Source organism: Rhipicephalus sanguineus, chromosome 3 (assembly GCF_013339695.2).
Source record: "Rhipicephalus sanguineus isolate Rsan-2018 chromosome 3, BIME_Rsan_1.4, whole genome shotgun sequence".
Taxonomy (NCBI): Eukaryota; Metazoa; Arthropoda; class Arachnida; order Ixodida; family Ixodidae; genus Rhipicephalus; species Rhipicephalus sanguineus.
Genome location: NC_051178.1, coordinates 215,770,228 through 215,795,690, shown reverse-complemented (window position 1 = coordinate 215,795,690; position 25,463 = coordinate 215,770,228). Strand labels below are relative to the sequence as shown.

At 49.3% G+C, this 25,463-nt stretch overlaps 2 protein-coding genes across 2 annotated transcripts in view; both read right to left on the bottom strand.

The window, feature by feature from the left end:
* The window catches only part of LOC119388279 (uncharacterized), a 406,814-nt gene that overhangs the window by 67,921 nt on the left and 313,430 nt on the right, over positions 1 to 25,463 (bottom strand). The gene's annotated exons all lie outside the window — the stretch shown is intronic.
* LOC119388280 (uncharacterized) lies at positions 14,061 to 16,987 on the bottom strand. The gene is made up of 3 exons (XM_037655961.2): positions 16,544 to 16,987; positions 15,514 to 15,640; positions 14,061 to 14,482 (listed from the first exon to the last, which is right to left on the bottom strand). The coding sequence occupies exons 1-3, from the start codon at positions 16,804 to 16,806 to the stop codon at positions 14,078 to 14,080; spliced, it is 795 nt and encodes a 264-aa protein (XP_037511889.1). The 5' UTR covers positions 16,807 to 16,987; the 3' UTR covers positions 14,061 to 14,077.

Here is a 25,463-nt window from a genome sequence, read left to right as displayed (position 1 = left end):
CATTACAGACTTCCAACGCTTCGCTACAATTACCCCGGGTACGAAAAAGGGAGCCGCCTGGCGACCTAACTGCCTGTCACTATGAGCGGGTCATGATAGGGCTTCAGGCGCTCCACGTTGACAATGTCGCGCCCTCGACGGCGCATGTCCGAAGATGGTTCAATGGGCTCGATCAGGTAGTTGACCGGGGATGTGCGTTCGACGACACGGTAGGGGCCGTCGCACTTGGGCAGCAGTTTGGAAGAGAGGCCAGTTGCAGTGGTAGGAACTGAGAGCCATACGAGTGCTCCAGGGCGGAACGTGGGCGCAGAAGTGGTGGTGTCACCGCGAATGCTCTTTTGCCGCTCTTGGTCATGCGTAGTAAACGTTTTGGCAAGCTCCCGACACTCCTCAGCAAGTCTGGCTGTGGCAGAAATAGGCGCACACTCAGACGGATCCGGCTTGTATGGAAGGATTGTGTCGATTGTGTGCGACGGGTGTCTGCCGTACAATAAGAAAAAGGGGGAGAAACCAGTAGTGCTCTGAGGGGCGGTATTATAGGCGTAGGTGACGAAAGGCAGAATGGCATCCCAATTGGTGTGATCGGCGGCGACGTACATCGAGAGCATATCGCCGAGCGTGCGGTTAAAGCGTTCGGTGAGGCCATTCGTCTGCGGGTGGTAAGCAGTAGTTTTCCGGTGAACAACGTTGCACTCTTTCAGGATGGCTTCGACGACTTCCGACAAGAAGACACGACCTCGATCGCTGAGCAGCTGCTGGGGTGGACCGTGGCGCAGCATGAATCGGTGCAGCAGGAAGGAAGCAACATCGCGCGCTGTAGCCGCTGGGAGGGCGGCAGTTTCGGCGTATCGCGTAAGGTGGTCAACAGCGACGATGGCCCAGCGGTTACCAGCCGACGTTAGAGGAAGTGGTCCATACAAGTCTATGCCAACGCGCCCGAACGGCCGCTCAGGGCAAGGAAGAGGTTGCTGACCTGCCGACGACAGGTGCGTTGATGTTTTGCGGCGCTGACAATCGATGCAGGAGCGAACGAACTTCTGCACTTAGCGGTACATCCCTCGCCAAAAGTACCGTTGGCGAATGCGGTGGTAGGTCTTCGATACCCCAGAGTGTGCGCACTGCGGATCAGAGTGGAACGATTCGCATATGTCAGAACGCAGACTGCGGGGTATTACGAGTAGCCACTGGCGGCCGTCGCCGTAATTGCGTCGGTGGAGGAGGTCGTCGCGAACGGCGAATGGTGGACTTGACGACGCAACACGCGAGTGGATGGTGTTGCCGATGGATCAGTCGGCAAGTCTATCAATGAGGCGATCCAGTGATCCTTGCGCTGTTCAGTAGCGATGGTGTGAATGTCGATAGAAGAAACGGCATTGTGAGACACTGAGCTATGGGTATTGTCGTCAGGCAAGGGGGAGCGCGAGAGTGCGTCGGCGTCAGCATGCTGGCGTCCATTGCGGTACAGCACGCGGATATCGTAGTCCTGTAGGCGAAGTGCCCAGCGGGCGAGGCGACCCGAGGGATCCTTCAGTGACGACAACCAGCATAGTGCATGATGGTCGGTGATCACATCAAATGGGCGACCATACAAATAAGGTCGGAATTTCGTAAGGGCCCAGATGATCGCCAGGCATTCCTTTTCGGTGACGGTGTAATTGGTCTCGGCTTTAGTAAGCGTACGACTTGCATATGCCACGACATATTCAGGGAACCCTGGTTTGCGCTGCGCAAGGACAGCGCCAAGGCCAACACCGCTAGCGTCTCTGTGTATCTCTGTAGGAGCCGTAGGGTCGTAGTGGCGTAGTATGGGAGGCGACGTCAACAAACGGCGGAGCTTTTCGAAAGCGTCGTCGCACTCGGACGACCATGAATGGAGGGGCCCGTTACTTCCGAGGAGCTTCGTCAGAGGCGATATGATAGTCGCGAAATTTCGAGTGAAGCGCCGAAAGTAGGAACACAGTCCTACGAAACTGCGCAGTTCTTTGACGGACGTAGGTTTCGGGAACTCGGTCACGGCGCGAAGTTTCCTGGATCGGGGAGAATTCCGTCCTTGGACACGACGTAGCCGAGGATTGTCAGCTGCCGTGCTGCAAATCGGCACTTCTTTAGATTCAGTTGAAGACCGGCGTTGCTCAAACGCGTCAAAACATGCCGTAGGCGTTGAAGATGGGTGGAAAAGTCCGGAGCAAAAACGACGACGTCGTCGAGGTAGCACAAGCACGTGTGCCATTTCAGGTTGCGCAGAACGGTATCCATCATGCGCTCAAAGGTGGCTGGCGCATTACACAGCCCAAACGGCATGACGTTGAATTCGTACAGGCCGTCGGGCGTGACAAAGGCTGTCTTCGGTCGAGCGTCGTCAGCCATAGGTACTTGCCAGTACCCTGAGCGCAAATCGAGAGATGAAAAGAATTCGGCGCCTTGCAGGCTGTCAATCGCATCGTCTATTCGCGGCAGTGGATACACGTCCTTACGAGTGATCTTGTTGAGTCGTCTGTAGTCGACACAGAACCGCACAGAACCGTCCTTCTTTGCAACAAGAACGACAGGAGACGCCCAGGGGCTGTTGGAGGGTCGAATAACATTGCGTCGAAGCATGTCGTCGACTTGCTCGGTGATTACACGGCGTTCTGTGGGAGATACGCGATATGGACGTTGCCGCAGTGGCAGGTGGGCGCCAGTATCGATGCCGTGCGTAACGGCCGACGTGCGGCCGAGAGAGGTTTGAGCGACATCGAAAGAAGAGCGAAATTCTTCCAACAGGTCCAGAAGCTGGGAACGCTGGACCTGCGTAAGGTTGTCAGCTATGGTGGAACCAAACACGTCAGCGGGTGATGAACCAGACATCGAAACAGCACTGAGCGTACTGGAACTGCGGCCGTGCGTGTCATCGGGTTCGTCCATAACTTGTGCGTCTTCGAGGGGTTCCACGCTGCCGAGGCATTCCCCTCGCACCAACGTAACACTGTACGGGGAGGGGTTGATTACAAAAATAGAGGTGCTTCCCTGAGTGACTTGAACGGTCGCGAAAGGCACCAGCAAGCCTTTCCTCATGCAAATACGGTCATATGGCGAGAGGAGTGCAACGGTGTCGGATAGACTGGCGCAGTAGACGGACACCGCCGTTGACGAGTTTGCAGGCAATTTGATGTCGTCTTTGACGAGTACCTTGCTCGCAGCCGATGGACTGTCTTCCGGCGTCAAATTAGAGAATGGTGACAGCTCTATTTCGGCTGGTGCGCAATGAATGACGGCGTCGTGGCGGGAGAGAAAATCCCATCCGAGGATGACGTCGTGAGAGCAGGCAGGAATTATGATCATTTCGACGGCGTACATAGCGTCCTTAATCATGACGCGGGCTGTGCACACCGCTGTAGGGTGAATACGTTGGGCGCTGGCTGTACGGAGCGAGAGCCCGGAAAGTGGCGTCGTCACTTTGCGTAGTATTCGGCTAAGCTTTGCGTCCATAACGGATACAGCGGCTCCAGTGTCGATAAGGGCAGATGCACGAACACCGTCGACAAACACGTCTATCACGTTCGATGGGCTTCGCTGAGGGCTTTCGCAGTTCGATCGCGTCGCAGCCCTTGCCTCGTGGACTGCGACGACTAGCTTTCCTGGTCGCGTGGGACCAGACGTGGCCGCATCGGGGACAGTGAGCGGCGTCGTGGTGACGGTGAACGGCGGGTAGAGGGCGCTGGGCGAGACGGTGGTGACATAGGCGGCGGTGAATCGTAATACGGGCGGCTCGACTGGCTTGGCATGGTTGAGGCGACTGGAGGCGACTTCACGCGATTGCAATAGCGGGCGACGTGACCGGCGCAACCGCACGCAAAGCAGATGGGGCGGTTGTCGGAAGTGCGCCATCGGTTCGCCGGGGTGGGTCCCATCCATGGCCCAAGATGCGGTGGACGGGGCGGCGGCTGATAGGACTGCATGGTGGGCTGCAGTCGTGGCCTAGGAATGACGTCGGCGTACGCAGCCGGCACACTCGCCTGGAAGGCCTGTGGTCTGGCGACGACTTCAGCGTAAGGATGTGGGACAGACACAGGGATCGCTGGGGGTGACCTGGCTAGAACTTGCGCGTAACTGAGTGGCGCAAGCGCCGGAGGTGGCTGGTGGTATTCCGGCATAACCTCCGCGATTTCCTGTTGAATAGCGCGGCGTAAGGGAGGCAGCAGTGTGGTCGACGGCTGTTCAACATGCTGCGACTGAGGCAAGGTCAGTGGAGAAAACTGGCGGGCAATTTCCTCGCGCACAAATGATTTGACCTCGGCGAGCAAGCCCGAGTGATCAGAAATGGCCGACAAGCCAGCGAGGTCGGCGTCGCGTGATGGAGGTCGACGGGTAAGCAACCGCTGCCGGCGCAGCTCCTCGTAGCTTTGGCAGAGCGTGATCACCTCTGTCACGGTACGAGGGTTCTTGGCGAGCAGCATGGTGAAGGCATCGTCGTCGATGCCTTTCATAACGTGTCGGATCTTGTCAGAATCAGACATGGTTACGTCGGCCTTCTTGCACAAGTCGAGGACGTCCTCGATGTAGCTGGTAAACGACTCACCGGTCTGCTGAGCTCGTTCACGTAAACGCTGTTCCGCTTGCAGTTTACGTACGGCAGGTCGGCCAAACACGTTGATGATGGCGGTCTTGAAATCAGACCACGTGAGGAAGTCGGTTGCGTGGTTGTTGTACCACAGGCTGGCCACACCCGCGAGGTAGAAAACCAGGTTGCTCAGCTTTCCTGCCTCGTCCCATTTGTTGGGTACGCTCACGCGCTCGTATATCGCGAGCCAGTACTCCACGTCAGTGCCATCCGCGCCGGTGAATATAGGAGGGTCGCGCATGCGGGGGGAACCGGGGCATGGTGTCGGTACAGGGGGAAGCGTTTGCTGGGCGGCGTCTTGAGGCATGGTAGAGGGCACGGTACGGGATCGAAGCGCCAGGGGCATCGAACGGACCGAAGCTGGTTGGACGGCGCAGCACTCTCCACCAAATTATAAAGGCGTTTATTGACGGCACTAGTCGACGAAGCACAACGGCGACAGTCAAGACAGAGCGCGGACTCTGAGCGCGAGGAGCGTGCTGTCCGAGAAGAGCTGAAGGGGATGACCCACTAGAAAGCGCTCGAGAGGGCGACCCATTACAGACTTCCAACGCTTCGCTACAATATATATATATATATATATATATATATATATATATATATATATATATATATATATATATATATATATATATATATATATATATATATATATATTGTTAAGCTGTTTACTGGACGGCACTCGGCAACAATGCACTATGGCGACAGTCAAGGCAAAAACACGGGCTCCGAGCGCGAGCGGCGTTTAGAAGAGGACGACCCACTAGGAGCCGCTGGAGAGCGCAACCGTTAAACAGTACCAATTGCTTCGCCACAATTACCCCGGGTACGAAAAGGGAGCCGTCCGGCGACCTAACAGCTCGTTACTATGAGTGGGTCATAGTAGGCCTTGAGGCGCTGCACGTTGACTATGTAGCGCCCTCGACGGCGCATGTCCGAAGCTGGTTCGATAGGTTCGATCAGGTAGTTGACCGCGGATGTGCGCTCGACGATCCGGTAGGGGCCTTCGTGTTTCGGCAGTAGTTTTGCAGAGAGGCCAGTTGCAGTGGTAGGGACCGAGAGCCATACGAGCGCTCCGGGGAGGAACGTGGACTCAGAAGAGGTGGTGCCACCGCGAAGGCTCTTCTGCCGCTCTTGTTCGTGCGTTGTAAAGGCCTTTGCAAGCTCGCGACACTCTTCAGCAAGCCTGGCTGTGTCAGAAATAGGCGCACAATCAGATGGATCCGGCTTGTAGGGTAGAATCGTGTCAATGGTGTGCAACGGGTGCCTTCCGTACAACAGGAAGAAGGGTGAAAAGCCAGTAGTGCTCTGAGGGGCGGTATTATAGGTGTAGGTGACGAAGCGCAGAATGGCATCCCAATTTGTGTGATCGGCGGCGACGTACAGGTCGGTCCACTGTTAAAGGGAACACTCGAATGAGCCCCCTTCATTTTGCTGGCCCCCTCATTCCAAGTGGATGTGGAAACGTTGTTTGTTCAAGGTACTGGTCTGTCAAAGGGAGTCGGAACTGTCAACCACCAGTAGTCTTATGTAAATCTAAGCCACTGTACTGTTGCAAGAGAGCGATATCCTGACGTGCCCTGAACGCAATTGTTCCCTTTAACAGTGGACCGACCTGTACATTGAGAGCATGTCGCCGAGCGTGCGGTTGAAGCGTTCGGTTAGGCCATTCGTCTGCGGGTGGTAAGCAGTAGTTTTGCGATTAACAGCGTGGCACTCTTTGAGAATGGCTTCGACGACTTCCGACAAGAAGACACGGCCTCGATCGCTGAGAAGCTCCTGGGGTGGGCCATGACACAGCATGAATCGGTGTAGCAAGAAGGAGGCAACATCACGCGCTGTAGCCGCTGGGAGGGCAGCGGTTTCAGCGTATAGCGTTAGATGGTCAACAGCGACGATGGAAAGAGATGCATCGCAAACGTTCACGACCTCCATACTGAAAACCAAGCTCCGCTGTGATAGGACGGAACAAGGACAAGCACCGACCTTGTCCTTACGTCTTTACACGCGTCCTATCGGCAAGAGACTGCTAGCAACTCTCTTTGCGAGAGTGAACGCTTGTCCCATATTTCACTCCCTTTTCAGGAGTGCTGGGAACTCTCTGCTGCACAGAGTAGGCACACTCTCTCGACAGAGTCCTGGTACTCTGGCTGAACGAGAGTGAACAAGCTCTCTCGCCAGAGTAATGTCGTGCTTTTGAAATGGAGTACATACACTCTCGGCTGGAATTTCGCTACTCCCTGGCAGAGTTTTGCAATGCTGGTTGGGCTAGAGTGCATGAAGTCCTTCCAAAAGTGGAATCACTCTTGCTGCCAGGACTAACGTTTAAAAAAAGGGAAAAGAAAGAAAACCTTCGTGCGTTTTCTACAACGTAACAGTGAACCTGGCTGAAATGCCTCAAGATTACCTCACACATACACAGAACTCAAATCCGCACACTCATTCATACACAACACAACAATACTGAACATATTCACTACTGGCGCTGCACACAACCATACACCCGGTAACCGGTATATATATCCATGGTGTTTTGCCCCCCCTTCCAGTGCCGGTGGTAACAGGTCTGCTGTGCGTATTTACACAGCAAATATGCAATGAACACGTGTACATATCTAATGATCTATTGGAATACTATTGGCACATCGACCTTTTACTATAAAACAGCATAATATTCAACGGTGTTTTCACTCGTAAATTCCAAATATCAGCTGGGACTCTATGATATCGGCTCAATGGCGTGCAGCCGCTGATGCCCAAGTCTGAGAGTTGTAGCCACGCGCTTACGAATACACTTTCGACGATCTTTTACCAGGGCTGGCTTATGAATACCTTACGACGTTACGATCTGGCGTCCGATCGGACATGCGGTGCCGCGGCAGGCGCAGCACGTACGCCAGAAAAGCAACGCCGGTCAACATAGCCACAATGCAAACGCATCTCTGGCGATTCTCGCACTTTCGCTCAACCTCGGTTGCATTTTAATGTAACAGTGGAAAGCTTTCGACGATAAAATGCGCATTCTTCAACCTTCGTCAGCCGCTTGCGCCGAGATCGGTCGCACTCAATATGACCCGTACGACTCCCAGCGAAGGTAGGCCTAGCGCACCTGCCGAGTCCGTGTGTACATGCTGTCGGCGCTTCTGGGTTTAAGGATACGCAATTCCGACGTGTAAAAATGAGTTTACAGTAGAGCTTTAGTATCGGCTAACCTGAATGGACCATTTTTTCTTGAGTACGGTGTTCGTACAGCAAACGCAACCCGGCAGCCACCGAAAGCCGCCGGGCGCACTCGCCGGCACTTCGCAGACACAGACTTGTCAATTGGTACGCCTTGTTGAACTAACATGATGGCATACTTTCTTGCACGTTCAATTTGATGTTTGCGATCGGTTATGTATGTAGTTGCACCTATCGATTGAGATGCAGATCAGTACACTGACACGGGCGCTGTGCGGATGATCGTCGATAGCGCGAGAAAATACACGTAATTGAATGTCATTCGTGGTCGTCAGCTGTTTTGTGTGTTATGAAGACGCTAATTTCATTTGAAAAGGAAGATCGCGTCTATCTTCAGTATGCGACCCGTAAAGATGAAGTCGAGCGGTGATCTCTGTCTTGACTAGTCTTTTTACGGCAAGAGCGTTGCGTTGGAGCGTGGCGTAGTGGTAGAGACCTCGGCTGAGAATCTGATGGTGGCAGGTTCGATTGTTTGTGTCGTAAACTAAGTTGGCGATGCGTTAGAAGTTGCCGATGTTCGAGGCTTCGAAGCATGCCTCTGTTGGCGTTTCAGAAACCAAAGGTTCACGATCACAAACACTTTCTTCTGTTATTACTGAAAGCTATCATATTAACTTGCACATTAAAGTGACATCTGTGGCGTCTACGCTCGGAGGATTATGGTTAAGAGACAGTTATATATCGCTGTGTGGTGTCGGCCAGAAGCTCACGGTAGTTTGTACTCCGTCTTCTTAGGAGGGAGTTCCCAACCCTCTTCACGCTAGGTCGGGGCGGGAGTTCTGTGCATTGGGAACACTATCTGAGTAGCAGAGAGTTCGCCGTCTCTTTTACTCTGCCTTCAAGGAAAGGGTAAGTTCAGCGGCTAACTCTCCACTACTCCCCCACGGCGTTAAAAAACTCTGGCGAGAGCAATACAGTCGCTCTACTCTTGCAGTACTCCCTCTACATCTGTGAGTTGCAGCGGTTACCAGCCGATGTCAGAGGAAGTGGTCCAAACAAATCGATACCCACGCGCCCGAACAGACGGTTAGGGCAAGGTAATGGTTGTAGACCGGCTGGTGACACGTGCGTTGAAGGTTTTCGACGTTGGCAATCGAGGCAGGAGCGAACGAACTTCTGCACGTAGCGGTATATACGTCCCTCGCCAGAAGTATCGTTGTCGAATGTGGTTTTGGATATCCCAGAGGGCGCGCATTGTGGATCAGAGTGGAAGTACTCGCATATTTCAGAACGCAGACTGCGGGGTATCACAAGTAGCCACTGGCGGCCGTAGGCGTTGTAATTGCGTCGGTGCAGTAGGTCGTCAGGAATGGCGAAATGGTGGGCTTGACGACGCAACGCGCGAGGTTGGTGTTGCCGACGGATCAGTGAGCAAGTCTATCAGCGAGGCGATCCATTTATCCTTGCGCTGTTCGGTAGCGATGGTGTGAACATCGATGGAGAGAGAGAGAGAGAGAACAAGTTTATTAAAAATAAACGAACCCCAGTCCGGGTCCACTCGATGGAGGAAACAGCAATGTTAGATACTGCACAGGGGGCATTGTCGTCCGTCAAGGGGGAGCGCGAGAGGGCGTCGGCATCAGCATGCTGGCGTCCGTTGCCGTACAGCACGCGGATGTCGTAGTCTTGCAGGCGATGTGCCCAGCGGGCGAGACGGCCCGAGGGATTCTTCAATGACGACAGCCAGCATAGTGCATGATGGTCGGTGACGACATCAAACGGGCGACCATACAATATAATTATTCAAGGCGTCGTCCTTCCATGACTATGGCACTTTATTCGCTTGTGTCTCAACTCACATTATTTTCGACTGTGGTAAAACATCGCAGAATGCTGCATATATAGCGCTTTTTTTGTCTGAAAAAGGAGCTGTTAAAGCTAGCAGTTGACGTCCGTGAACAAAAAAACCCTGCTGCGCCACTTCCATAGCCACCGCTACAGTTGTGCGCCATCTGTGCTAAAAATCAGAGTTAATATATTGACTATAGAGCAAAAGCTGGGCTACCAAAGCGATAACCACAAGAGCGCCGCAATTTTGGTACATTGTCATTGTTGCCAGTACAATACTTTAGAGAAACACTAAAATTAGCTCTCTACAATGCTCACAATACTAGCAATATCAACCATTAATACCCCTGTCACACGGGCAGCGTTAACTGCGGTTATTCTTAACCGTAGTTAGCAGGATTAACCGTAGTTAACGCGAACGCGGTTTGCCGGTGCTACACGGGCTCAGTTAAGCAAACCAACGCAATCACATGATCATCGTGTCAGCGGAAATTCACAGGCAATTTTTTTGGACGACAACAAGTAAAACATTACTAGAATACACTCTTATGGAGTGTAAGATCGTGCAATAACTGTTTGACTATTTTAAGCATTCAATAAGGTGTAAGTAGTGAGAACTACAGCGGTTTTCAAAGAAAGTCTTCCAACCTTGGCAAACGTACACATCGCGAGAGCCAAGACTAGCCGGGACAATCTGTTGAACAGCGTAGTTGTAATGGCGTGCCAAAATCAACGTTAGTCGGGGTCAGATCGTGTGAGCTCTTCGTGTTGTGGGTGCTTTATTTCTTTTTTTTTGTGTGTGTGTGATCGATAAGTTTGTGTGCGTTTACTGTACATCCGTGAGCTGAGCGAGGACCCGGGAGGCTTTGTTGCGCCGGGAGTGCCTCACGTGGTGTTGCGTGTGTTTTTCTTTTTTTGTGTGTGTGTGTGACCGAGTCTGCGTGCGTGTACGTTTGTGTGCGACCGGAGAAGCTTCGTTCTGGCGAAAATTCACGTCGTGTTGTGTGTGTTTTTCTTTTTTTTGTGTGTGTGTGACCGAGTCTGCGTGCGTGTACGTTTGTGTGCGACCGGAGAAGCTTCGTTCTGGCGAAAATTCACGTCGTGTTGTGTGTGTCTGTGTGTGCGTGACTGACTAGTTTGTGCGTGGCCGTGCGATTTACGTGAGGACAAGATGGCCCTTGGTAGTGACCGTGACAGAGAATTTTGGGCCGCATTTTCTGTTTTCCAAGCTTCCGCGCAGCAGCGGCGCAGGCAGCAGCTGAGTGTCATCGTCGAACTAGAAGCTGTGGAGGCTGACCTAGAAAGTGCGCGGCGTAGGAGCCGACAGCTTTTATTGGCAGCTGCAGCACGTTACTCCAGCGAACGTTCTGTTTGGGCATACCCCCGGGAGGTGTCGTGGTACGAGACGACACTTCCGCACGTCCCCGACAATGTGTTCAAGGAGAACTTTCGTGTAAACCGCGCCACTTTCGACTATATAGTCAGTGTTTGCGAGTCCATGAGGCGTCTGGACACGAATATGCGGAAGGCCATTCCACTCAAAAAGCGTGTTGCAATAGCGCTCTACCGCCTCGCTACCTCTGCTGAGGACAGAAGTGTGGGCAATATCTTTGGTGTTGGCCGCTCCACAGTGAATCTTGTTTTCCGCGAGTTTTGCGCCACTGTTGTTCGCCGTCTAGAATCCCGCTACGTAAAATTTCCCAGGGAACGCGAAGTCGCCGAGCACGTACGCAGGTTTGCCGCAGTGACAGGGTTTCCTCAAGGCATGGGCGCCCTGGACGGGTGCCATATTGAAGTCTGTCCCCCAAAAGAGAATGCCGCTGATTACATTAATTATAAGGGGTGGTACAGCGTCATATTATTAGCTGTTGTGGACTACACCTACAAGTTTCAATACACTAATGTAGGAACGCCTGGGAAAACCCACGATTCCAATGTCTTTCAGCGGTCACGGCTTCCTAAAGTGCTGGCTGGCAGCCGATTCACCAAAGACAAAAGGCTCCTTAAGAATGTGGAAATTGGTCCTGTGCTGCTTGCCGACCAGGCGTTCCCATTACAGCCAACAATAATGAAGCCTTACCCTCACCCTGGCCCTAGAAGTTCCCCTACGCAGTACTTTAACTACCGTCTCTCGAGTGCCAGGCGTGTAGTTGAAAATGCATTTGGCCGGCTGAAGGCACGCTTCCGGATCTTGCACACGCTCGAGTGTGACATTGACAATGTCAACAGCATCATCCGTGCATGTTGTGTTCTGCACAACATTTGTGAACAGCTCAATGATCGCTGCGATGTCTTGTGGGTGGATGCCGTCATAAATGAAGACCGAAGACGGCCTCAACCAGTTTGTACGACGAGACGGGTGGAACCATCTGGTGTGGCTGTGAGGAATGCCCTCGCTGAACACTTGCACTCTACTAAATGAGAAAATGCTGCGAAAAGAAGGAATGATGTGCTCTTTGCGTGTGCTCCTATTAGAATTTTGCTGTGTAGTGACTTAGAAAGTTCCTATGCATTGCCTGTGTCGCGATATGACCACAATGCCGTGCGAGTACATCACAATGTCATTAATATGTCGTAGTTTTTACCCTTGCATACAATAATAATTGTTGGGGTTTAATGTTCCAAGCCACAATAAGATTATGAAGGATGCTCTAGTTGACGGTTCCATAAATTTTGACATCTGCTTCTTTAACGTACATCTAAATCTAAACACACAGCCCTCAAGCATTTCTGTATCCATCAAGAAGGCAGCTTGGGTTTCAATCCTGCAACCTTCGGGTCAGCAGTCGAGTGTCATAACCGCTAGACCACCACGACGGGGATACCCCTGCCTACAGAGTTCAGATTTATTTGTTTATTTATTTCTTCAACAATACTGCCAATCTCATTTGGGATCATTGCAGGAGGAACATAGTGTCACATACAATAGTCATAAAAGAAAAAAAATACTTAGTACATTGTTAGCTCCTTAGTACAAGGCACTCTTGACATGAGAGCGTTTAGTAATGATGTTACAAATGTGTTTATGGACTTTGTATTAGTGATCGATTTATCTAGTTCATTCCATTCTCTAATTGCACGAGGAAAATAAGAGTATTTTAGGCAGTTTGTGTTGGTTGAGTAGTCAGTCAATGTTTGGGAGTGTTCCCGTCTTGTTGGTCTTGTAGTGTTAATGAGATGAACTTGGTTTCATCAGTCTTAATGTCTCCATTCATACATTGGAATAGAAACTTTAGTCTTGCTATTTTAGCTCGGCTTTCTATGTTTAGTAATCTAGCTTGCTTTAGCAGTTCTGTTGGCGAATCCGTACTCTTGTATTTATTGAATGCAAAGCGAATCGCTTTCCATTGTATGCCTTCTAGTTGAGATATAGATGCGTTTTGGTATGAAGAAACCACGCAACTATGGCATATTCTAGCATTGGTTGAACCAGTAGCTTTGTTTTAGATGGTGCGAGTCGCAGTCGATGTCTAAGAACAAAAAGCCTTTTTAGGGCTGATGATGTGATGTTTTTTATGTGGGTTTCGCACCTGAGATCGTGTGACAGTGTCAAGGTATTTGTGTTCTTTCACCTGTGGAATTGTGATGTTGTTGATTGTGTAGTTGAAGTCAGATTTCACCTTTTTACGAGTTACTGAGAGTACTGCAGACGTTTTGATGTTAATCTTCATTTGCCATTCCTGACACCAGTAATGAACACGGCTTAGGGCTTCGTTAAGTGTCTCTTGATCTGATGTTGAATTTATTTCGATGTATAGGATGCAGTCATCTGCAAAGAGTCAGAATGTTACATTGCTTATGGACGGTAAATCATTTATGTACAAAAGGAATAACATAGGCGCGAGAACACTGCCGTGCAGTACTCCTGATGTGACGGGTTGTGATGAGGATGCTGCATCATGAATTCGCACAAACTCTTGCCGATCTGTTAAGTAGTCCTGGATCCAATGAACAATAGGACTGTCACCCAAAACGGAAAAAAGTTTCAAGACTAGCTTTCTATGTGACACGCAGTCAAATGCCTTCGTAAAATCTAGCAGCACTAGGTCTATTTGTTTCTGGTTGTCAATGGCCAGCGACATGCCATGCACAGACATAGGCACAGACATGCGCAGAAGCCTATATATACCTATCTATGCCAGTATATTGCGCTGCACTAAGTGTTGGATAAACAGTCGAAAGTTTGTGCTCCCCTAAACCCCTTCCCTCGTTATTTCTTTGCTCGAAAAAGCCACAACTGTGGCTTCCACTTGAACATTAACCGACTAGCCCAACAATGTGTACTTCTAGATATGCATTTCACTATTTTGTTTAGTAACATAGCCAGTTGTTTGCAATTTTGTGATTGAAGCTGTACCTTTCTTGGTTCTCCCCGAAACCAAAACCCGTGTGTGGGCACTGCGAGAAATCTTCAGAAATTTCACTGCAAATCTTACTACAAAACAAAATTTATTTTTCAGTGTCCTTTGACTCAAAGTACCTTTCCATCATGCGACACATGCTCGCATTTATGTCGTTAGCTTCGCCTTGCAGCTTCACAAGCTTTTTCATTAGCTTCTGCCTCTTTTTTTCTGATTTTTTTATGTGATCTATCTCCTCTTTGTGGCTTTCAAGGAGCAGTTGAGCAGTGGTTAGTGGCCGCTTGCGTGCTTTTCTTGTGCCACCACTGTCATCATGAGGAGCGCTAGATTTGCTAGCGTCCCCTGATGTGTCTGTGCACGGCAAGGATGTCTCCTCTGGGGTTTCATTCGTTGTCGCAGCGTTGTCGTCGGGCACCACATTCTCCTCGTTTCCATGGTCCTCCCATGAGGCAAGCAATTCCGCGCCTTCAGGCGGCTCTGTAACCTCTGGAATCTGGGCAGAAAAACGCACAAGAAAACATCGTGAAGACAGTACTCTATGCAGCTGGTTTTCAGATGTTTGACCAATATGCATTTTTGCGACACTTGTGGGTTGGTCAGTGAAGTGAGGTTACTGCACAATTTTCAATTGTTTATATTCGAGCACAGAAATTGCTCATGTTTGTTCAGTACCATGAAAGATCAAAGAAAACATCTGTGAACGAGCCATGCGCTTAAATTATGAAGATATTTTCCAAGATTTTCACTGAAATTTTTCTGTCATTCTATGTCCTGCACAGTGCTGTATAAAGGCACTATAATGGCAAAAGTACTTCCTGTTTAGCAGCAGCACCGGTATAAGTGAAATGCAGGATTCGTGTACTTTTACATTTAGGTAAAGGTCAACAGTGAAATGTAACGTACTTTCAGGTCTTGAAAGCTCTCACAGACCTTCCATACAGTGTCACTCATAGCTACGATATCAGCTCAACATTAAGTGTTAGTGGTGAGTGTTAGTCACCACTTAATGATCATAAAATGTTTGCTGCGTTCCTAACAGTATTCGATGTACTTGTTTGTATGTTGTCGTTTGATTTCTATAGTACTGTTTTGTGGATTCAGCTATATCGGAATGACTTTCTGCTCTAACTTGGGGACTCGAAGCATGCTGGCACATGATGTTTACATGCTCAAAAGGAAAAAACTGCGAATGGCTTCTTAGGCCTTACACAAGTGCACCCACGTAATGAACCTAACGAGCAAAACTGTGCCTGGTGCTTTCACCGCATTGGAGAAACCCTCTGACAAGCTCCCCGAGTATTGTGTTTTATATCTCTCTGGCCTCTTTAGCAGCACACACAAAATTCCACAAAGAATTTGTATTTTTTATGACCAAGAATGATATATTTCAGCTGTACATGTTTCAAACGTCAACATCAATAAAAACATTGTGTGCCATACATGTACTTTTCCATTCAAACCTTCGCTCTTGCATGGTCATAAACAGCATACTGCTTTGTCAAGAAAGGAAGAATTGTGCTTTACCTCAACGTTTTCCTCCACCAGGAGATCATCATTCATGGGCAGAGAGCCCAGAAAATTGTGGAGCAGCCCGTAGTATGGCCACTTTGAAGTGCTGGACCCTGTCCGCGTACAAAGAAGTCGCTCCTTGCTATAAAAAAAAAAAGTAATTTTAGAGAAAACATCTTGGCATTATTCCACATGGCTGGCATTTGTCTACATGAACATTTCACCTATGGGCACGTCAATACTCATGCACTCTGGCTTTCTGTTACTGACTGGGACTCTGAAACTACTTGATAATCTAGAATGCAGCGACATTAAAAAAAAAATAAAAGCACCAGAGAATGTTAGATAACATTTCGTCAACATTAGAATTTATTTCGCGTATACAGAGGTTGTACAGCAAGAGTATTGCTCGAAAATCTCACCCACATAATTGCAACTTATCAGCAATTCGCGTCTCAGCTTAAGGGCGTCTGACGAATTAACTCAGCTCAACATGTGTTCTACAGGCTCAAGAAATAGAAGTTTGCGCCTCAGAATGGTCAAGTAAAAGTTCAGTGTCTTTTTTACTATGGGGGCAGCAGAGCGCTCTAGACAAACAGAGCAAATGTAATCAAAGCAGTAAGTAAAAACTTCTGGGCACCGTAACGTACATCTGCTGAAATGTAGTTCATTTTGCGCAATACTTCCACCTTCCGTTTAGCGAAAGGCGTCGAGGACAGCCGTCTTAAGTTAATGCGGCATGGGCCCTAAAGACCGCCCGCACACCGCGACGCGATAATGCTGGCGCTAGTGGGCACCGTACTGTACGTGTAACAGCAACAGAAACGCAACATGAACATTAAAAAGATTGCGGAGGCCCAACCGTCACGTTACATGCACACCAGTCCAGTTGTACGTGCGACACTTTGCCGATCGAGACAAACAAGCAACTACGTTAGGTTGCGCTCGCCACTCCCATTGCGCTGCCATATTTACTCCAGTAAATGTCATCGTTGGACATGTTATTACGACATTTATATTTTAAGTGAAAAACTTCAGTGCTTACCGATAGCGCTTGCCTAGATTATCCATTTTCAGCCTCAGCTGTTTGGCGTTGTAGGGTCCTTCGCCATGTGGCAGTCCGGCATTCAGCTCCTGGAGAATTCTAGCGTAAATTCGCGCATTGCGCATGTTTGAGCGCAGTGCTGCCAGATTGTCCTCCCATAAGCGTATCAGCGCTCGTGTTGTCGCGTCTGGCCAGCTGGTACGCCTTTGACGTTTCATCGTCGCCGATGCCGACTCACACGCCGCTGCAGGGATGTCCGCCATCTTGCCTACTACTCGGTTTGCGGTTTGCGAGCATAAACCGAGGTTGCCTAGCTCGGTTTGCGATAACCATGGTTAAGAGACTAACTACGGTTACGTCTGCCGTGTAGCTACCTCTAACCGTGGTTAACCGTAACCGTAGTTAGCTTAACCGCGGTTAACGCTGCCCGTGTGACAGGGGTATAAGAAGCATTTGCAAAATTAAAAACGTGTGGACGTTGTTTTATGTTTATTCCAAATACTTTAAGGAAAGAAAAAATGGGTGTCTATGCAATTTACTGTGCACAGAAAGGAGCGTTTCAGGCCTCTTTGCCAGATGGCGCCATCATATCAACACGAACACTCCAGAGTGTGCGAGTGTAAGCTCGCGGCCGATTGCGCTGGTTTGCGCATCGTGTATGTCACAGTTGTCGCAGTGTGTCGTCATGTGCGTTTCCTGTCAACACGTACAGTCACACTTGTCTAGAGCGGTTGAGCGTGTGGCTGTGGACGCTGGCGCTGTACGCAGCTGCTACCTTGCGCAAGCCACAAGCTTCCGTTCATGCTTTAATTACTGCAGAAGCATGCGGCACGGTTATGTTTGGTATCGTTACGGCGTCGTTCTCTGCATATTTTTGCAAAAAACTGCGGCTGAAGCAGCCGACTGGCTGCTCCAGACAAGTCTGATTCCAGCTGTACCAACAACTCGACTTCATGGGAGGGCTTTTTTCTTTGAAGGTGAAAACTTCAGTGCAAACCAGGACGGAAAGGAAAGAAGAGATGAGACAAGCGCTGAAAGTTATGTGGCAACTAGTCGCAGCCGAAGTCTTTTCTTTTTTTTTTTAGTATCTTTAACGGCGATGAATCCTTCGTGTACCGTGTAACTTTCGTTTTGATTGAAGCTTTCGGGTGACGTCTCACTCACGTTCGCCACTACATTGCAAATGTTGCTTGCAAATGTCGCTTGCAAATGCAAGCGACATTTTTCTCTTATATATGACCCTCTGCGCTGAAGAACGGCAATTTTGAGGGGAAAAAAGCCGCAAAAAACCTGGATACACGTCGTTGCGAGTCGAAGCACCGCGCACTGTGTGCTTCGAGCTGCGAACCTGTCGAGCGAGCCACGTGTCAGCGAACGGAGAAGCTCTGTTCGTATTGGTAGCGCGTGCCTACTGAAAACCATGCATATACAGCTGGTAGTTTTATCTGCTATCATTCGGGCCAGCTGCACGGAGAATACTACAAGAACACACAGCTTCACGCATCAAAAAATAGCGCGCAGAGGTTGGCAGAATAAAGCTGAATACTATCGTCAAATCTAGCAAGCGTCTCAGGAGGTGGCAAAGTTCGTATCGTTCCATCATGGCGGCACACGGACGGTTATGGGACTCAATGCACGGGCCCTATGGGGAGCTTCTCCTCTATAGTCAGTATACAAACTTTTTGCTAAAGATAGCCAAGCCGCCGCCGAGCCGTTGCCATAGTAACAGCCACAGTTTCTTACACCGTGGCTCAGGGACAGCGGTTTCAACACATCCCGAGTGGCAAGCTTTGCGCGTATTCCGGATCCGCCCGTCTCTTGGCTGCCGCTTCTTTGGTCACGCACGCTGGATTCAATCGCCGCCGGCGTTGCGATTTCTGTGCTGCAGCACGACGAGATGAGGTTCAACCATGGCTTCGCTGTACCCAAGCTTTGCGCAACTTAGTGCAAACTTCCTAAATTTATTTTCTCAGAAATCAATTCACGTTATGGGCTTTATAAGTGCATATACTCACTCATTCTAAAACACTTCAGGAAATGATAAAGCAAAAACAGTGTGGCAGAATTGTGACAAAGTTGAAAAAAATAGCCTTTTGACCCGTATTGCGGCTTCACTTTCGTAGTGTAGCGATTCAAGTAAAAACACTGGACTACATCGTTGCGTAGCATACTTTGTTGGCCATATATAAAAAAAAAGTCTGAAAAGAGAGACTTTTGTTTTAAACGACAAAAAAACGCCAGGCCTGCGCGGAAAGCGGAGCACAGTCACAGCGAAAGCTGGAAGAGCGGTATTTCTAGAGCCCCTTATAAACCCTCTTGTGGCTACTAATACAAGTACATTAGCAACGTACCCACTACGCCACAAATCATAATTTTTGGCAAGTTGGGAAGCAACAGCCACGGCATTATTCGTTATTCTGCGGAGAAGCGAGGTACCATCTGTAAGGCATTATGTGCATTTTGTTGATGCGACAGTTGATGACGATGAAGAAATATGGCTGAGCCCTTTGTAATGGGTTGGAAGCTTTAAACGATCCACAATTACGTAATTCATATTGTTTGACGCACGGTCGTTATTTCACTCTCCCACTATGCTTTATAACATACGTTATAAAGCATGGCCGGCGGCGGCGGGCAACTACGGCGCCAAAAACGGCCGTTGAAATGATCTCATAACAGCTATCGCTGTAAAAAAAATTGAACTCAATAACCATGAGGTTGTGCCAACTTTGCCTCAGCCTCGTCTTCACTGCATAGCACAGCGCAGGATTCTAGTGGGCGCCTTTTCGCAGCGACTGATGGAAATCCAACAACTGGTTGTAACTGATTTTAGTAATGTCTCTGTATACACTGAAAGAATAAACCAGTGGACAAGGCGACGGACTAAGAAGAGAAGTGGCACACACAACGACTGGACTATCAACTTATTAGCAAACAACATGTTCCAGGAAATCCACGGGCGCGTGCACTGTTCAATAACAAAAGTGGCCTACTTGAAAACAGAAAATCTAGCGCGGTAGTGATAGGAACCCACATTCCTTCTGCATCAAAGCAATGGATGTAGTGCTGACACAATTGCCACCGTGCATGTTGATATGATACGTTTGAAGAATTTCGCGTTCCACCTTGCCCCCGCCTCTACCAATAATCCTAACATTAGACAATAGCGGAACACATCCACAGTTCCGACAATGATATATACGGCACTGCGCGACGGAAAAAAAAGAGGGGGGGGGGTTAGGGGGTCGAGGGGCACACAAGGCAATCGACCAAACAATCAAACAGGCGGCTGACGTGACAAAAAATATTATTTCCTTCTCCGATAGACATATTGAAGCGCAGCTCACAGCGTGTCTATATTTAATCTCTGCCGCTTCGATAATTTCCCTCGTGATCTGATCAGAACTTTTGGCTAGCGAATGCGCGTCGTTTGAACAGTGGCTTGCAACCGCAACGTGCACACTGCGCGGCGAGGTGGCCAGACAAGGCGAGTTTTTCGACGTAGTGCCGGTGCTCCCGCCGGTGCTCCCTGTCTGTCTGGCCTACATACCTCTTTGCCACATGTGTACTACACCCTATTCGCAGTGAGATCGGGCTACAGGTGGCAGCACCGTCGCCGCGCTAGTGTGGATAGGCGGTTGTCGGCGCGTATACAAATGCACACAACAGCGCTTCGTTGTGAACGATTTGACCCGATTTCCGGCAAACAAAATGCGTTGACTGCAGCTTTCTGGTAATGTGTGCTCTTCATTCCCGAAATAATGCACGAAGCACGCCGAACGTTACTATTACTCGTACTTGTGAGAGAAGCGCATCCTGCCAACGAACGGGTTGCTCGCCTTCGGCAACAGTCGGCGTTTTCGCAATGGATGACGTTTTCTTGTTTTATTCGTACATGCTTAGCTTGTGTTCCACTTACTGCGTACTGCAATTGGCCTCGAGATCTTGGAGTGGCGCAGTCTCGCATGTGACGTCAGAGCGGGGGCTCTGCTCTCAACCGCGCTGCAGCAGCCGCTGCTCATGTATACGGATCGTCTGCTTCAGGTGGGAACTTCGTCGAACGAACAGCCTCGCGACGGTCAACTAACGCCTGCAACGAATGTTTTCGAGTGTAATCTTGAACTTGTTTTAGTTGCAGCCCAATCGACAGGGCCAAGAAATCCCCCGGATGGCCGACGAGTGCGCCGATGCCACCAACCGCTATGCTGGTAAAAAAGTGAAACTATGTGTGAGTGTTCTCGCTCGTTATCTTGTTTCCGCCGTACGATACTCATTAGTTTGGGTGTTTCTTCCGATATTTCAGTAAGCGTGCCGTTCTCCGGCATCTAGAAGTGTGTAGATAAAGCTTGTGAGAGGTCGCGGTGCCTCATCGAGGGCGAGGCGGTGTACGAGGCAGGCCACGTTGTTGAATGCGCGGTAGAGGCCGTCAACGGAGATCGCATCAGCGTCGCAGCTCTCGTCCTGCAAAAACGTGCGCAAGTGCCGCCTTGTTGCACACCCCCTTGCCGATGGCCATGATCGCAGTTTGTCCCGTAATGTTGGTTCAGTGAGAACGATATTACGCCGTAGTTTATATTAACACCGCACAGGGCCGTCGCATGGGTATTAGAATGTAACAAATAGTTAATCGCTGATTATACCACGCACAGGGCCACATAAATTAACGCGGCAAAGGCAAGCTGGGTCGAGTTTCACGCCACGTAGCCTAACGAAACGCTTAAAGAGCTCCGCTTTTAAAACAGTGTCTATACTGCCTCAGGTGAAAACTTTTAGAGATTGTGCACTAAACAGCGGCAACAGGTTTCGTTTATGACTTTAGGATAAGCAGTACGCTAGGCGCGCGCTTGCCTTCATAAGTAAAATACGTATGTACACCATACAAATGCAGCCGTAGTCTCAGAGACCCTGCGCCGCTCAGCTGAGCTCACGAGGCGCGCTAGCTGCGAGGCGATTCGGAGGCCGCGCCGTCGGCTTCTTGTCTAGGGGCCTTCGCGGCAGGTTGTGGGACGCATAGGCGTGCGCACGGAGGGGGGGGGGGGGGGGGCAGGGGGGGGGGGCGGCCGCGGGCGCAAAATCTGCGCCATACATTTACTTAGTAGGGTGGGGGGCGCTGCGATGAACCATCGCCCCCCCCCCCCCCTGATGGGGAACCCTACGCACGCCTATAGTGGGACGTCGCCGCACCTGGTGTAAGTCGCCTATGCTTATAGCCTGCGTGCAATAAACGCCTTAAGTATTGGCGAGGCGCTTAAACACGGTCAAGCCTACCTAAGAGTGGCGCGTACAGTGGGTAGCAGGAGTCACTGCCCGCGAAGTGCTTGCTGCACACGGTCGATGAAGGCGTGGCGCGCTTTCCCATTCTGAGCTTGACTATTCACTCCTTCTTCAGCTTTGGGTCCTTAGGATAGTTGTGAAAGCTAACGCCTTTTTCACGAGCGGATGAAGTACACTGAGGCACAGAGCAGTACTTCACTATTGCGCAGCACTCGCCGCGGAGACAAGCGGCCGCAGTTCTACGAAACAGCTGTAGTTCTAAATGAACGTTAAAAGCTAACCCACGGTTGTTCGAACAGCGTCAGTAGCCACCATACGCAAGGTAACCAATTGAACTGCTTTTTTGTTGAGATTTTCCACAATGGTGGTTTCAACACGGCGCTGGGCCTACGTAGCAGACGAAAGCGTGCGAATCCCCGCTCTGACGTCATACAGGCGCCGTTCGCAGCGCCGCCATCGGTCGCACACTAGGCATTAAGTATTTACTTCTTGTTCATTTGGATACCCCTCAGCAAAAACAAAGCCCGTCCTGCACGATGATTTACAATAAAACTTTGTGCACTGCGTGCTCAAATATTCATCTGCATTTCTTATTCAGTTATCCATGAAATGTAGGACAGTTGATAGGTTTACTGAGGAAAGCTACGTGGCTGACAGCGCTTAGCGCTACGGAGACGTTTACCACGCACACGCTCGTTTTTATTCCAGTAAGAGTACACAAAGGTAACTGTACAGCACGGAACTTTCTTCGATTGATTACTTGCGCGAGAGTAATGGAACAAAGGCCCGATTATTTCACGGGACCAAAGTACGTTTTTCATGCGAATAATGTCCGCTGCCTTCCGTCAATCTATAACAACGCAAGACAAACGCTCAAGATATTGTAAAGAAAAAAAGATGTGGCTTCGCGTGAAATTACTACCACATAAATGTGAAGTACGCCGTTTGGAATAATTTTGACTGCCAGGGCTTTATAACGCGTACCTTAATCAAGCACACGGGTATTTTTGTATAAATTTCGCCACAAGTTAAAATTGCGCAAGGCAACTCAGTTTTGCGATTTCCGTGGCATTCCATTTTCTGTTCTTTTTAGGGGACAATTTAAGTACCGAAGTGTCAGACATGACTTGACAGAAATATTTCTCTGTAGTGGGACCAGGATCGTATACAACTAATGCTCATCGCGTAACTTATAAACGACAGTCCCGAAGTTATACACCAAACCACAACGCGCAAGTGCGTGAGAGCCTTTTTTTTGACCACAGAGCCTCTAAAAGGCTATATTCACATGAGATTTAATACTTCGCATCTTTAGGACAACGCCAAGTGCACTTTGCAATGCGCTTGAGCCACAGAGCGGCACCTACACTGATATGACTCTCGTGAATTGAGGGTACGACGGATATGACTCTCGTGAACGGAGGTTACGACGACCACACACAGCACTCTCGACAAGTGCACTCACTAATCTTATAACAGTACATATACAGCCGATTAAGGCGAAATGCTTCTTTACATCGTGTTAGGCATACGTACGAGCGGTTTAGGTTGCACTACCGCAACGAAACAAACCGCCTTTTGAGGACCTGCATGATGTACGCGCACATGCAAACATAACGTAGCTAGCAGACGACGCATGGAGCAATCCACACTAGGTGCGGTTCAGTCAGAAGCCGCCAGGCGGCAACTCCGCTCGATCTCGCGGCCAATAGGACGCGCATCGCTTGCGTGCGAGGTGGGACAACGCCGGCACGCTCCTCATATGTTTGGCTGTCGGCGCTCTACGAAAGCACTGCGCAGAAGCCCTCCTAAATGTTTCTTTGGATATTTTCTAAACGAGGTAAGAATGACTGACTGGGCGTGTTGGTTTGTTGGTTCACGATATCTTGAAGTGTAAGGCGCGACGACCTCAACGGACCGAGGGATAGTCATACACAAAGATGCAGCGCCATTTCCAAGAATGTCTTTTTGATATACAGGGTGTTTTCTTATGAGCGAAGCACCTTAAAGGAACACTAAACAGCAAAATAATTTATCTCGTATTAGTAAACCACTGTTTCACGATATCAAAAACACCACGCTTGCTGCGAGAAGACGCTTAGTAAGCGAGGGATAGCGCAAAAAGAAAATATGGGTGGCGAAGCCACCTTGAAGTTTCCGCACCATGCGCCGTGACGTCACATATTTTGACGGCGCTGCTGGGGCTTACGTAGTTCATAAACGGGAAAAATGAAGTACGCTGTCCTCTGAGGGGGCCAGAGAGTTATCGTACCAAGTTTGAGGAAATATTGTTGAGCCAATGGTGCCAAAATACGACAAGTACACTTTGAAATCCGTGACGTCACGCATGGAGATTTTGGCGCGAAATTTAAAAATGAAACTTTGAACACACATTTTTTCCTTTATTAATACACCTATGATGGTGAAATTAACGGCATTATAGTTCGCAAAGCACAAATTTATCCATCTAAACTGAGTAACTGTTTCTGTTTAGTGTCCCTTTAAGGCCGAGGCTTATCCGTTACCGTGTAAAATCGAAACATCAGGTTTAACAATAGACTAATATCAATCATAATTGTCACAGAACAATATAAAACACCTACAAGCACAAGCACTTTATACTAGTCGGCGACTTCAACGCACACATTATGGACCTTAGGACCTAGCTTTGTCCTGGACTCTTTATGTCACTGAATTTACATTATACACTCTAAGACAAAATCGAGTATTTGGGGAGTATTTCTGCCACACAACAATAATCGTCATCTGGCTTGCTCGCCTTTCCTTTCTTGAAAACCCAGCTCTCGTCACTTTCCTGCCAAGAATGCTATGTCACGCTGATAATGCGCGCGCCGTTCGTGACCGGGAAGTGCCGCGACCGCGGTGATAACGCGAGGAAAGCACGCGAGGTGGATGACGATTGTTGTTGTGTGGCAGAAAGACTCCCAAAATACTCGATTTTGGCTTAGAGTGTATGGGGCCACTCTCGGGTAACTTACGGTTACTCACATATACGATACCCAGAGCTTCGCCCACTAGCAATGATCCACTTCGTGGAGATGCGTGTTTTTTTTTAGACAATACAGATTTTTTATAAAAATGCTATGACAGTCGGGTCCCTGTCGTTTCCACATACAACGTCTACGCCGAAGCGGAAAAACTTTGCCGCACCTAAAGTTACATTCACTTGAGTAATTAACAAAAATTCCCTAAGTTTTTAATAATTAACTTCAAGGCCGTTCTTTAAGTGGAAGACTTTTAGGACGTGACAATCTATGACATGCCCATTTTTGGAAACGCGAAAAACGCACGTAATTTGAGAAAATAATAACTGAAATTCAATGCCCCGATCTAGGCGAAACCGAAACTGAGCGTACCGGGCGCGAGAAATCAGTCATCCCTCTGCCGTCCGACTGGAAGCCGGCGTGACAATTTTTTAATAAAGACCCGTCACAGCAGAACATGGTCAGGAAAAACGGCAAGCCTCCTGAAATACGCAGTTGGACCGCTTATTCAATATGGTGGTATGCTGGGCCAGTTGGTGCAGCATATTGTAGATTTCATGAGTGAGAAACAGCAGGAATAGAAAGAACTTGAAAGGACAGACGGTCACGCAGTTGGACCGCTTATTCAATATGGTGGTATG